The sequence below is a fragment of the Bombyx mori genome, chromosome 11 (genome assembly GCF_030269925.1).
Source record: "Bombyx mori chromosome 11, ASM3026992v2".
Lineage (NCBI taxonomy): Eukaryota > Metazoa > Arthropoda > Insecta > Lepidoptera > Bombycidae > Bombyx > Bombyx mori.
This window is the reverse complement of record NC_085117.1, coordinates 5,974,851-5,988,379: the sequence shown is the minus strand read 5'-3', so window position 1 is coordinate 5,988,379 and position 13,529 is coordinate 5,974,851. Positions and strand designations below refer to the sequence as shown.

The following is a 13,529-nucleotide window of genomic DNA, read 5'->3' as shown; positions in this document are numbered from 1 at the left end:
TATGCCATATTTGCAGTGACTTTGCAGAATTTTACAGGTTTTTTGTTATGATAGATGTGTTTCTACCGTCACTTAATTATCAACTAGTAACCTCGAGGGGCTATTCTAGATTCGCCGAACTATTAGATGAGCTCACGGGGCTCAAACCAGGAGTGTGACTAAGACTGGTCCTAGCAAGAGCAGTGCTTCGCAGAATCTACCAACGGATCGGAAACGCGACCCACTGAGAAGATCCGGCGAGAAACTCAGTAGGCTGTGTCTATGGATTAATTTACTCGTTGAGCTCTTCGTCACAAGCGACGGGTTCGGTGAGGACGGTAATCAGTGCTTGAGGTACCTAAAAGCACCGTTAATGGATCGGGAGGATCCGTAATGACGTGTTTATGGCGACGTCAACTGTTTACCATTCGGTCCACCGGATCGGGTAAGTAGTTTTCAGTGAGGATGGATCGCTCACTCTCTTAAGGATGAATCTGACTATAACCGTCAATGAATTTTACAACAGTGTTGCTTTTCTTAACATCAAAACTCGGACACACGGTTCCCCAATAGGTGTGCATGAATGCAGGCTATGCATGATATTCCATAATACAAATGAACATTCCGACAACAATGTACCAATTAAAACGACACACGTCTGTGGGAGCTATTCGGGCGCGCTGTTCAATGAAGCGGTTAGCGCTGCTCTGACTTCAGAAGAGTTCAATCCAGCATATGAACGTTGAATTCAATCAAAGATATTTGTGTTGTGAGTATGTGTGTCGTTTGCCTGGTATTTATTTGAACCCATACATTTTCGTGAAATTAATTATGAAAATTAAGTCGCAATATTTTTAATCTTCACCCTAATTCACTCTTTGTCCTCGTGCTTCCTACTTTGTATGTCACTAAATACACTTTCTCTAATTTACTTTATTCTTTACCTAGTACTTCTTATCCGAAGTACTAAACAGGTGATCAATACCACCCTCCCTATTTCTGATATGCAACAACAATGCGATTTGGCTTGAAGGCCATCACCGCTGCTGTAGTCATTTAATGAATAATACAATCCTACATCCGAAGACGGCTAGCGGAGCTCACATGGTGTCCATGGACTTCGGTAACCGCTTAGCAGCAGATCAGTCGTATTCCCTTCAACTGATGTAGTACACAAAAGTTGTGACTCTGGCCTCCAAAAGTTTTATTCCTGAAAACCTTTTCTTGGCCAAGATTCCAGGGTCATGAAGCACGACTAATTAACACTAATTAATAATAAAATAAAAAGTGGAAACGAATGATAATTACGTTAAGTGCCAATTCCAGCACGTTTCGCCATTCAATATTTAATTTCCGAGTGCAGGCGAGAGCTTTTCAAAAGCACCACTGTTCTGGGGATTTTCCATTCGGCGATTCCTATCGGCCAATTATTGGGATCGCGTTATGCCGAATATGAAATCATTTTGCATTTGATTGCACTGTGCAATCGGAGGCTGGATTCGTCACATTGTAGGCCTTTGAGTTCGCAATAACAGTTTTGCAGCCTAGATTGGAGTATATTGTTATACTTTTTTGCGTACTGGAATTGACTAGGGTTTTGTCTTAAAATCTAGGTGAGCTCTGAGTTAAATATAAAACAGAGTCTAGGGAAAGCTCACTGTTTCATCCGAATTTCTTCAGAGACTTCACGTGAATAAATAGATATGATTTACTTCAATTCATTTGTAATAATCTGGATTATTTAGATCGTAGTGCTTCATATCATAAAAGTAGAACTATGGCAAAATCAAAACACTTCCAATCTACATCAGATATATTACAGGTTTGATTCTTGAAGATGTGTAATTTGAGCAACCGTTTCTTAATGATTATGTGAAAACCCGCTATTGTTCTGCACACACAATATCTTATTATGAAATGGATGCGCACGAATTAAGGTGTAGACGACAAAATGCACATTATTTATTTGAGATGGATTATTAAACCAGCAGGTCAAGAGGCTCACTCCTGAACATATTTGGCGTTACACATGATTTGCATGCACACTTTTACTGATGTAAGGATTTCTGTGCCGGTACACGGATAAGGACCGTTGTCACTTAGTTTTGAAAAAGAGAAATTATGAATTTGATGACCTACACTGATACTGGTCACAACATGTCGGCCGAGAGGTATTAACCTACGGTCTGCGGTAGTCGTTTGACAATAGATAGCTTGTGAGCTCTTCTGCTCATCATTCACCTCCGTGGTTTTGTGAAGAGCCAATGCTCTTAATTCAGTAGCACTGAATCCATACACGACTTGTGTTAATATATAAGATACACTGTACAGTCATCTTTGTTACAGATACTTCTCTAAATGCGTTTCTAGTATATGTAAAATGAGAAAACCCTAGCTGGGCGCAGCTAAGTGTTTAAAGTTATTTTATGGTTAATGCCAGTAAATATAATCGAGAGGTAGACGCCGCTGATACAATGGTAGATGTTCTAATGTCGCTCTCCGCTGTTCCTGTACAATCGGGCGCACCGCGTAACGCCTTCGAACCGGCGAGGGCCGTGGGAACACTTTCACTCTTCGACAATCGAGAACATGGTGCTTACGAACGCGCCACCACAAAAACGAAGCTCGCATCGATCGCGCATTAGTGCCATAATATTTTGTGGTTTTTGTTATTGGCATATGAGCTCACGGACTACCCGAGTTCATAGACACGCACATTGAGATGAGATGTCGAAATATCAATTGTATGCCATGTAGCCCATTCATCAAACCGGAAGGCGTTGCTTTAGATATTGTTATTTTTTTTTTTTTTTTTTTTTTTTTTTTTTTTTTTTTTTTTTTTTTTTTTTCGCCTTTCCCCGCCCATAGGCTCGGCAGGACCTTATTATTCTATGTAACACATTCATACTATTTCTCGCTTGTATGCCTCTCGCACTGACATGCCTCATACTATTTCTTTTATCCATCACCTTACTTTCTTTGCCGGGTGGGACTCCCGCTAATTTGACTACCTTGTATTTTTATCTGTTGGGGTAATAATTGTACTACGTATGTGACCGTTTATTGTAACCTGTTACTACATAATGTTGTTGATTACTGATGTTACTACATAACTTTTTTACTTAACACCTTTGACGACACTGTCCAATACAACATAGCTACAATATTTTTAAACTTAAATTTTCTTACAGTACAATTATATAATGTTATGTCTACAGCTTACTATCTATTTCTTATTCTATTCACAGTTTCTTGTCTTCATTCTTTCATAATTCTTAACATCTAGTTCTTTACAATTATTCGTTTCTTACTTTATTTATCAATATGTTTTAACTTAATTTTCTTACAGTACAGTATTATGTTGTTATGTCTAGAGTTTACTATCTATTTCTTATTCTATTCACAGTTTATTGTCTTCATTCTTTCATAATTCTTAACATCTAGTTTTGTACAGTTTTTGTTTCTTATTCTATTAACAATATGTTTTTAACTTATTATTATGGTTTCTTCCGGTATTTACTCTATCTAAGGATGTCTTTTTAGTTAGGTACTATTATTTAAACTTAGGGATAGTGACATTTTGACTCAGTGTTTCTATAATTTCCATTGTTTCTTCGTCAATAGTATATATATACTCTAGTATATATACTTATTGTCATTTCTTATTGCGGGGTTATTTCTTTGGCTTTTTTCTATTTAGTCATTTGCATATGTGTTCAGTGTTTGTTTGACTTGCTGGGTTGATATATCCATATATATTTATTATATACTTTTATATCAGTGTGTGTGTATGTGTGTGTGTATGTGTGTGTGTATGTGTGTGTGTGTGTGTGTGTTTATATTTGTCATGTGTGTGCGTTCCGCTGAGTGTATGGGTCATATATATGCAGTGTTTGATCGCGCCAGGTAGTCCCACTTTTTGCGGGTTGGGCAATCGACACTGAATGCGTTGTGATCCGTACTCTGCAACCTGGAGTGCAAGCAATTGCAGCACTGCGGTTTAATTCCCGCGATGTAGTCGGCGCATTCCTCGCGCAAGTGTGGGCCTCCGCAGTGGCTACACTTGTCTACATTCCCGGTGCAGAATTTGCGGCCGTGGCCGAAGGCGAGGCACTTCGTGCATTGGATGAGCGGAGACTGGTCCTCCACTCTGACCCTTTGCAGGTCCAGATAGAGGGCGCCAGCCTCCGTCATCCTCTGCCATACCTTCGGTCTCACCTGGATGACAACGTGAGAGGTCTTAGGATTTCTGGTCCTCTTTTTAAATTTAATTGTCAAATCCATCTCCTCTTGTGATAGACCCATGAAGATGTCGGCGTTTTGAGCGTAAAGGGCCTTAACCATTTCGTTGTCGTCATTGTCCATAAAGACGTCTTTAAGGACGACGAGTGGGTCCTTATTCTTCATGGGCGCTACGATTAACCCATCACCGTGGCTTTTTATCCTTTCTCTCACCTTATCTAGTTCCACTTCCGTATCGCAGCCGAGTATGACTGTGCTATTCTTTGCCTTCCTTATTTTATTTATTTTAAGGCCAGTACCCCTGGCGTCGACCGCTTTCCTCACTCTCGCGAGTACCTCTTCGGCAGTCTCTTGATTGTCCTCGAAGGTCACCGCCATCGAGTGAAGCGCCGGACGACGCCCAGGTTTTGTTGCTGCGGCGCTGGCATATGTTTGGGGAACCATGTTGCTCTCAGCTGTCAACCCTTTTGTTATCTGGCTTATTTGTGTTTTGGCTTCGACGACGTCTCTGGCGACAGTACCAGCCAGATCTTCAAAGAGAGCCTGCGTCCGTCCCACGACACCTTCGGTCGATTTAACTATTTCGGCTTTGGTCTCTTCGAAATTTTTGAACATATGTTCGAGGATGTCAGCGCCTCGATCGTCGTTTCCTATATTAAGTTCTGATATTTCATGCTTCAGGTTAACTTCCATTTGACTAAGCCGTGAAGTTAGTGTGTTTTCCACCTCTTGCAATTTTCCCAGCAGTTTTTCTTCTTTGTTAGAAGATGACGCTACTGTATGTATGCTAGTCCCGGACGCCGCTGCTTCCAGACACTTCATCCGCTTACTCAACTCAAAGAGTATGCGGATACTTTTGTCCGATTGTGACTCCAGGAAGGACTTGATGTCCCGCCTCATCTGAGGGTACTGCTGAACCTTTGAGGGTATATCCTCAAACGTCTTCATCACTTCCTGGAGTAATTGGTCGCTCGGTGTGTCAGCATAGTACTGCTGCTGCTTTCTATACAGGTCCATATTATCAAGCGACCTTCTTTTTGTTTCCGGTCTTTTAATGAAAGTCCTGGCAGCGTCCGGCATTACCGAAGGTGAGGTAGCGGGGCTGGGAATTTGAGGTTTTTTGGCAGCGCCAGATGTTGTTGGTGTATGGAACATTGTGTGTATGTGTGTGAGAGAGTGTGATGTAAGTGTGATGTGATGCAGTGCGAGTACAGCGGGGAAAGTTGTCGAGTGTATATGTCTGTCGGACCCTGTATAGGGGGGTCAGTGTCCAAATGTAAATGTTAATACAGTGCAATTAAAATTATAAATTAATAAAGATATATTTTTTTAGTGTCGAAGTTTAGTCGAAGTTAGTTTAGTAGATTTCTAAATCTAGCTAAGTCGATTTAAAAAATTTTGTAGTCCCTTATGTACCTGTTATAAATAATGGTTGTCTATTCTATGACAAAGAATACTAAAATATTTTTAGTTGATTGAATTATCTAATTGAAGTCGAATTCGAGCTCAAAAATTTGTCTATCTCCCTTGGTTTACTGGATACGGCCCTGGGTCGTGCAAAACATTATTTCCCTTTTCAACACTGCCCGATATATCGGGTAAAATTTGTTATTAAATTTTTTAAGTTTAGGTCTATTTTTTCTGCTGAAAAAAGAGTTTTTCCAAAAATTTAAAAACGTGGAGGGTGGTTTTTAACCACGCTCTATCCAGTCCTTATAAGAAAATCTCGAATTTATTATTATCTAAAAAGTAGATTTTCAGATCGCGATCTCCGCGACAGCCTCAATTTGCGGGTGAACTCTGATGTAAACAAAGATGCTAACGAAGATCGCGATTCGAAAAATTGTCCAAAATTCACCATTTAAAAAGTAATGTGTTCCTTATGACCTAAACTATACTATACTTATATTATAATTTGCGCGCCGTGATTTTTTTACCCTCTTCAAAGGGGTTTGCTTTGGTGTCACTTTCCCGCCCAACCGCAAAAAGCCTTGTTTTTATAAATTAACTAGATTAATTAGAAAACAAAATTAAACTTTCTTCAGAGGTCTATTTTTGAACACTTTTAACAAAATTAATTTTTAAAATATTATCGGTAGGGGGGTGTAACTCCATTTATATTGAACTGATTATTTAGTACACTATTCAAAATTAATTTCTTAATAAACTACACATTCAAAAAAATCTAAAAATTTGGAGAATTTAATTTTAAGGGGTCTACTTTATAATAAAAAAATAAAAAAGGGGGGTTGTCGATTTACTTTAGCTGGAAAATGACACCAAAGATTTTCAAAATTTTGTCGACCTTTAAAGCTTCACTGTGTTGTCCCGGGTTGTCTGATCTCGATGATCCAGGTGTCAAAAGATTCGCCTTGTCAAGACGCTTCTATTGGTGTGCCACACGCCTGTCCAGGTGTCCTGGGAGTCGATCTCGGTAGCACGTGGTTTTCAGAAATTCCGGATTACACTGGCTGTTTTCCACCGGAAAAATCCTGGGTATAGTCCAGAAGGTAGGGCTCGACGAGACGATTATTTAGACCCCAAAAAAGTGGGGGGTCGTCGATCTAGTTTTGTCAGCGTATCACAAAAACATACAAAAAATTTAGTTTTTGAACCACAACTTTCTCTCACTTTCACTTATTTCCAAGCGGTTTTCACGGTTGTGTTCCTCTCACTGAGACGCGTATTTTGATACTACACACTTGTATCTTCGCGCGAAAAAACCATTTTTCGTAATTTTAAGTTGCGGAGCGTGGAAAAAACGTGGCGCTCGCGGTCGTGGCTGCCAGCAGGGGGCCTAGATATTGTTATTAAGGTTGCTTACTTTAAAACATGCGGACCGATTCTTAAGAAATCTGTTTAAGATGATGCTATTCCGCTTTACTCCTTTCGCGGACACGCTTTACGCAGAAATGAATATAATATCTTTATTTAACACCCTAGGAACCAACTATGATGGTTATCTTATTGGTCCGCCTCTAATATATCAATAAGAATTTTTACATAATTATTTTTACTTCGATAAACTGGCACGTATCTTATTGATATTGACTCTGGGTGTTCTACCTCAGATTCATGATTTATTTGATGATCACGAACACTAATTCTCAGTTGTAGAGTATTAATAATTATTTTTTGATGCTGTACGTAGTGGAGCCTGTAGACATTACGCGAATATAGCCATCCACATTATTGAGATATATGGTCAAACTCTGAATAGCATTATATACTGATTTTATTTTTATTTTGGAGCGTTTAAAAAAAATTGTAATTGGTGGGACTAGCTCACGGTCCACCTACAATATGAATACCTCCCTCTACCTTGAGATATGATGCAACGGCTTCCCCACCCTTCAAACCGAGACGCATTACAGCGTCACGGCAAAAATAGGCAGAGTGGTGCTACCTACCCGTGCGGACTCACAAGACGTCCTACCACCAGTAATCATCATGATATTGTTTCGTAGTGGGAGTTATTCCAGAAGACACATAGATCCTCGAATAAACAGATCAGTTTACAATTTGCTAGAACCCCATATCACTTGTTAGGAATAGACACCGGGTGACTTATCTGATACGCTTTTCAAAGCTACCTACTTCAATAAGATAGTATCTGTCCCGTTAAATGATGGATTATATTTTACGATTCTTTTTTTTTATAGGTAATTTCAATAAAATGTCTAAAAACTATAAAAATAAAGCCAAAGTAACGGTGAGGCTAAACAAGTAGTATGGTCTTAGTTGCGAACGGCGACCGGTTGCCGAAGCGACCGACAGATGTGCCGGCTCCGGACATTGACCCTCGCTAAATGCCATGAGAACTGTATTGCCAAACACTTGATTTACGAATTCTACTAGTCAATACGTAAGGCCTAGGCCGCACTACGGTTTTTTCCCGGGAGCGGTTAACCGCTATAACCGCGAAACCGCTTGAGACGTACACACTACGATTATAAACCGCGAAACCGCCCGTGATTTTCACAGTTTGAAGATGGATTTCAAAAGAGCAGTATGTATTGTTGCTCTGGTACTAAGAAATAGAAAAAAAAGACGTCAACGAAAATTTCGCAAATATTGGATACATCCACTCACTAGCCGTAGATTTGAGAAAGGTTTCTTTCAGAAAAAGTATAAAATTTTAAGAGAACATCCAGAGAAATTTTTCAATTACTTTCGAATGTCAGTAGCCAGCTTCGATAAAATTTTGCACAACGTGCGTCCATACATCACCTTCATGGATACAAAATTTCGCAAATGTATTTCACCAGAGGAGCGTCTGTCTGTGACTTTGAGGTAAGAAATAAAATTACACACACATGCATATATATTGTACTTTATAGGTATTTTTATTGATAAAAAAAATTAAAAAAATTATTGTTCTTGAAATTGCGACAGATAATTGGCTGCTGTAGGCTCTTCTTGTTCATTTTGTGCATATTGTAATTGTTGTTCTTGTTGCTCGAGTTCTTGAAGAGAATGCACGGTTGCTTGTAATGTTGGTGGAACAGGAGTATTAAGTGGCAAATAGATGGTTTGTTTTGCAGGTCCTGACACAAGCTGTCGTACTGGTGTTGAAACTGGTGGCATTATCGGCATGGTTGGAGGTGGAGATGGGGAATATGTATAATATGATTGCGGAGACGACGTTTGCGTGAATGACAAATGTGATCTTGGTCTTTGATTACGAATTGGTGTTTCGAATGGATAGAAAGATTTGGCTTTTTGCAAAATATTCATAATTTCTACTTTGGCAAAATGTTTCTGATCGTCATTAAGTTTCCGTAACATTGGTACAATCATTTGTGAAAAGTTTATATCTTCGTCATATTCACACGCATTCTCCTTTGTATTCAAAAAATTTAACAATTTTTGTTCATAATCTTCACAGCTACTTCGGCTTTTGGAAGCCTTCTTACAGGATGGGGTTCGATTACTATTCGTTAGTGGAAGGGTTTCAGATAAGTCCGTATCAGGGTTATCTTGTGAAGTAAATTCGATATTACTGCTAGTCTCCCTTTTTTGTAAAGATGGTACCAAAAACAACAGAGAATCGAAATGAACGTACTTTTTCTTTTTTATAGCACCTTGACCAGATTTACCACGCTGTATAGCTAATTCTTTAGAAAAACTGTCGCGCATATTCTTCCATTTCTTTTGTATTGTACTACCTGTAACAAAAATAGAAATATAATAATATAATGTTGTTTTTTCAGGTATCTTGCCAGTGGTAATAGTATGAAGTCCTTGTATTTTGAATATTTGATCGGCACAACAACTCTGAGTGAAATAATTGAACACACATGCAAGAGTTTGTGGATATGTTTGCAACCTACATATATGCCTGGAAAAACAGAAGAGGATTGGATAAATATAGCAAATTTTTATTTTGAAAGAACACATTTTCCTAATTGTCTTGGTTCCATAGATGGAAAACATATACGAATAGAAAGGCCAGAAAATACTGGTTCAGAAGCCTTCAATTACAAAAAGTATTATTCTTTAATATTATTAGCTATAGCTGATGCAGACTATTGCTTTACTGCTATAGATGTTGGGGCATATGGATCGAATAGCGACTCTAGCGTTTTTAAAAACTCAAATTTTGGCAAAAGGTTTTTGAACAACCAAATGCATTTACCAGAATCTGCAACATTACCTGATTATGAGGAAGTCGGACCTTTACCGTTTGTTTTCGTAGGCGATGAAGCTTTTCCACTTATGGAGCACTTAATGAGGCCATATCCAAATAGAAATTTATCCATAAAACAAAGAGTTTATAACTATAGATTATCTTATGCCAGAAGGACTGTCGAATGTGCATTTGGGATCATGGCAAATAAATGGCGTATTTTACATAGACCATTAGATGTGAAATTAGATTTTTGCGACCATATTATTAAAGCTTGTTGCATATTGCACAACTTTGTCAGACAACATGACGGTAAACAGCTTAATGAATCGTTTCAAGTTTCAGAGATGCAGGGTATTGCTTCAATTCGTACGCGTTCTAGCAATAACGTTATAGATGTAAGAAATTTGTTTGCTGATTATTTTACATCTACTGCGGGCGCGTTGAGTTGGCAATATGAAAATATTTAAAAGATATCTCACCCTCAGAAGTATAGTAACTAATTAATGCCAAAAACAGAATTTTCACTGTTAACTCAAAACAACATCTCCTTAAAAATAGGTAACAAAACTAAAGTAGCTTTCGTTATAAGGGTTCGACTTTTTTAGTTTGAGTTCTTTGTAATAAATAAATACTCTTTAAAAACTTACCCTTCTTTTTTTTCTCAGCCTCCGACAGTGTCATCCAATTATTAACTACGTTGTGATAAACTTCCTCCCAAAGTTTATTTTTCACATTTCTATCACTGTATTGACGCAAAGTAGTATCGTATAAAGCTGGTCTTTTCTGTACTTCCACGATGATTTTCTGGGATAAACTTTCGTACTCTGCATTTGAAACAGACTCCGACTCGGTCGACGACATAATTGTGACGAGACGACAACACAACTATTCTTTGCGGCGGTCGGCCGAATACTAGCCCAAAAACCGCCCGCGGTTAACGCATAGTGCGTGTGCGCCCACTTAGTTCTATGGATTACAAATTTTGTTGCGGTTTTTTTCCGCAACAATTTTGTAACATTTCGCGGTTTTAAAATCAGTCGCGGGAAAAAACCGCAAGTGCGGCCGCTTGTATTCGTTTTCGTGTTTCATAAACTCACACGGTTAATAACCGCAGCGGTTTCACCGTAGTGCGGCCTAGGCCTAACAGCATAAAGAACTGATGTAGAAATACTCTCGGCTGAAGAGGTACAATGCATTGTTAACGTGACCATACGTCCCGCATTGGGCGGGATTGTCCTGCTTTCAGGCTGTCCGTCCCGCTGTCCCCAACGAGAACAAAAATGTCCCGCTTTCATTTATCTGTCGTGCATATGTTTATTAGAAACTTACCGAATACTTACTTATCCCAAATCTTTATTGTATTACAAAATACATACTTCTTTCTTCTTCTTAGTCGTGTCACTCTTGACAGAGTGGTCGTGATCGTCATGTAGTGCTGGAAAGGGCAGACTTGATGCGTCTCACGATGTCGCGCCATCTCTCCCTGCTAAAGTAACTCTAATTTTGCTGTAGAAAAGTAGTTTTTTGTTACGAAATTACTTATAATTATTATTTTAAGGACAAGTTGTAAGAATTAAGATGTCAGTGAGGGTAAGATACTATAATAAATTATTTCAAGTAATTTTTTAAACCATATTTTTTGTTTTGCACTTAAATATTACATCTTACCCCGACGTACCCTATATATGTATTTATTTATATACAAAATTCCGTAGGCGTCCCGCTTTGACACGAAAAAAATATGGTCACGCTATGCATTGTTGGTCCTGCGCTCAGTATTCTCATGTGAGACATTGCATAGTTTTGACCAGCCAAATGATCTTAAGTTTATGTAATAACGTTTTACTGATGGTAGGCCACTATGTATCAACCGGTCTATCTATTTCTGCCCTGAGGCAAATCTGCAAGTATCGTGTGTGCTAATGAGAAAGATAGAATAGCAGTTGTTGCAATTGTAAATTCGACTTAATGTCGGACGTTAGCAGAGATTTTCAAGATGTAGTAACTTCAGAAATTGTTGTTTCATATAGTAATATAGTAATGAGCATTAATAATGTGAGTAAATAAAGATACAGATTTGGAAATCCAGCTATCGGGCAGGGCTTAGAACGAAAAGGACAGATTTTGAAACGTTTATGCGGTAATTTATTAGGTACCACCACCCGGCCTATTTCTGCCGTGAAGCAGTAATGCGTTTCGGTTTGAAGGGTGGGCCAGCCGTTGTAACTATACTGAGATCTTAGAACTTATATCTCAAGGTGGGTGGCGCATTTACGTTGTAGATGTCCATGGGCTCCAGTAACCACTTTACACCAGGTGGGCTGTGAACTCGTCCACCCATCTAAGCAATAAAAAAAAAAAAAAAAATTGGTTTAGTAGCTGTGGCGTGGGAGTAAAGTCACATCACAAATGGCTCATTACTATATACTTACTGGAGGCTGTAGGTCGAAATCGCGATGCAATTATATTGTAAAATGATTGCACACTACCGGTTCATTATATTACACAATGTGACCGGTCAGCACTAGCAGAGTTTGCTCATTACTTAAACAACTCCGTAGAATTTAAACAACAAATTGAGCTGAGGTTTCCTTCAAATTATTTTTGAGGTCTTTCCTTCGATCAATAATAGTACTAGATTAAAGATCAGGAACAAAAATAAGACGCTCCAGTGGCCACGTTTGCAGACACGAAAACATCTTCATTTCTTAGAAAAAAGTTTAATAATGTTAACGACTTCAGTTTATTCTAAACCTTAATACTTAAACATAAAGTTTAATTACCATTGCAAAATATATGTATTTAGGTCCTTTCGTCAGAAAAAAAATATTATGGAATAAATTTAAAATGTCACTTGAACATAAAAAGACATCAGTACAAAAATATTTATTCTAAAATGATACTTAAAGCCTAATTTATAAGGTTAAAAATATTTGTTTAAAATTTCGTGCTTATTTTATTGTGGAACTAGATGTAGTTCTTGGTATTACATTTCAATGCTCAGAACACAGTAAGTATTGAAAGACATAGAGTTGCAGAATATACATATTTGTTTTAGGTTTGTTTTGTATGGTCGCAACTATTTTTGACCGATTCAAAAAAGTAGTAGATAATATTTTACATTGCCGCTATTACAACAAATAGGTGATAAAAAATAAAATTGAATAAAGTAAAAAAAATATGAAAGGAAACACGATACATGTTTATATTTTGCACTAGTGGATTCAATAATAAGTTACGCTCTTGATTGCTATGGATTAACATTTAAAACATACATAGATAAAATAGAATCATTGCAAACAAGATTTTTAAAATTACTCGTAAATAAAAAGACAAAGAATCAATGTAAAGGAGATTACTCTAAACTATATAAAATATGTAAAATTTTACCGGCTAGCCTGAAACATAAATATCTTCTACTTGTAAACAATCATAGTAAACAGGATCGTTTAACTAACTTGGTGCAACATAAAACTGGCACAAGGTCAATGTCCAAAGGAAAATTTGAAATACCCATGGTACAAAATTACTATGGAGATAGAACGTTAAAAAAACGTGTTCCATACTTACTCAATAGTTTACCCGAGGACATAAGACGTGAGCCTATACTTGCTAAATTTAAAAGCTTATTAAAAAAACAAATGTTAAATACGTTATAACCATTTACGTAAATTAA

General features: G+C 37.9%; 3 protein-coding genes across 4 annotated transcripts in view; 2 read left to right on the top strand and 1 right to left on the bottom strand.

Annotated features, from left to right (window-relative positions):
• Positions 1-13,529, top strand: part of LOC101739353 (low-density lipoprotein receptor-related protein 2) — a 215,512-nt gene that overhangs the window by 57,550 nt on the left and 144,433 nt on the right. The gene's annotated exons all lie outside the window — the stretch shown is intronic.
• On the top strand, positions 8,067-10,499 carry LOC134199656 (uncharacterized). The gene is made up of 2 exons (XM_062671054.1): positions 8,067-8,514; positions 9,435-10,499. The coding sequence occupies exons 1-2, from the start codon at positions 8,213-8,215 to the stop codon at positions 10,318-10,320; spliced, it is 1,188 nt and encodes a 395-aa protein (XP_062527038.1). The 5' UTR covers positions 8,067-8,212; the 3' UTR covers positions 10,321-10,499.
• LOC119629132 (uncharacterized) lies at positions 8,545-10,999 on the bottom strand. The gene is made up of 2 exons (XM_038014040.2): positions 10,501-10,999; positions 8,545-9,389 (listed from the first exon to the last, which is right to left on the bottom strand). Exons 1-2 carry the CDS (start codon positions 10,712-10,714, stop codon positions 8,593-8,595), a joined length of 1,011 nt encoding a protein of 336 aa, XP_037869968.1. The 5' UTR covers positions 10,715-10,999; the 3' UTR covers positions 8,545-8,592.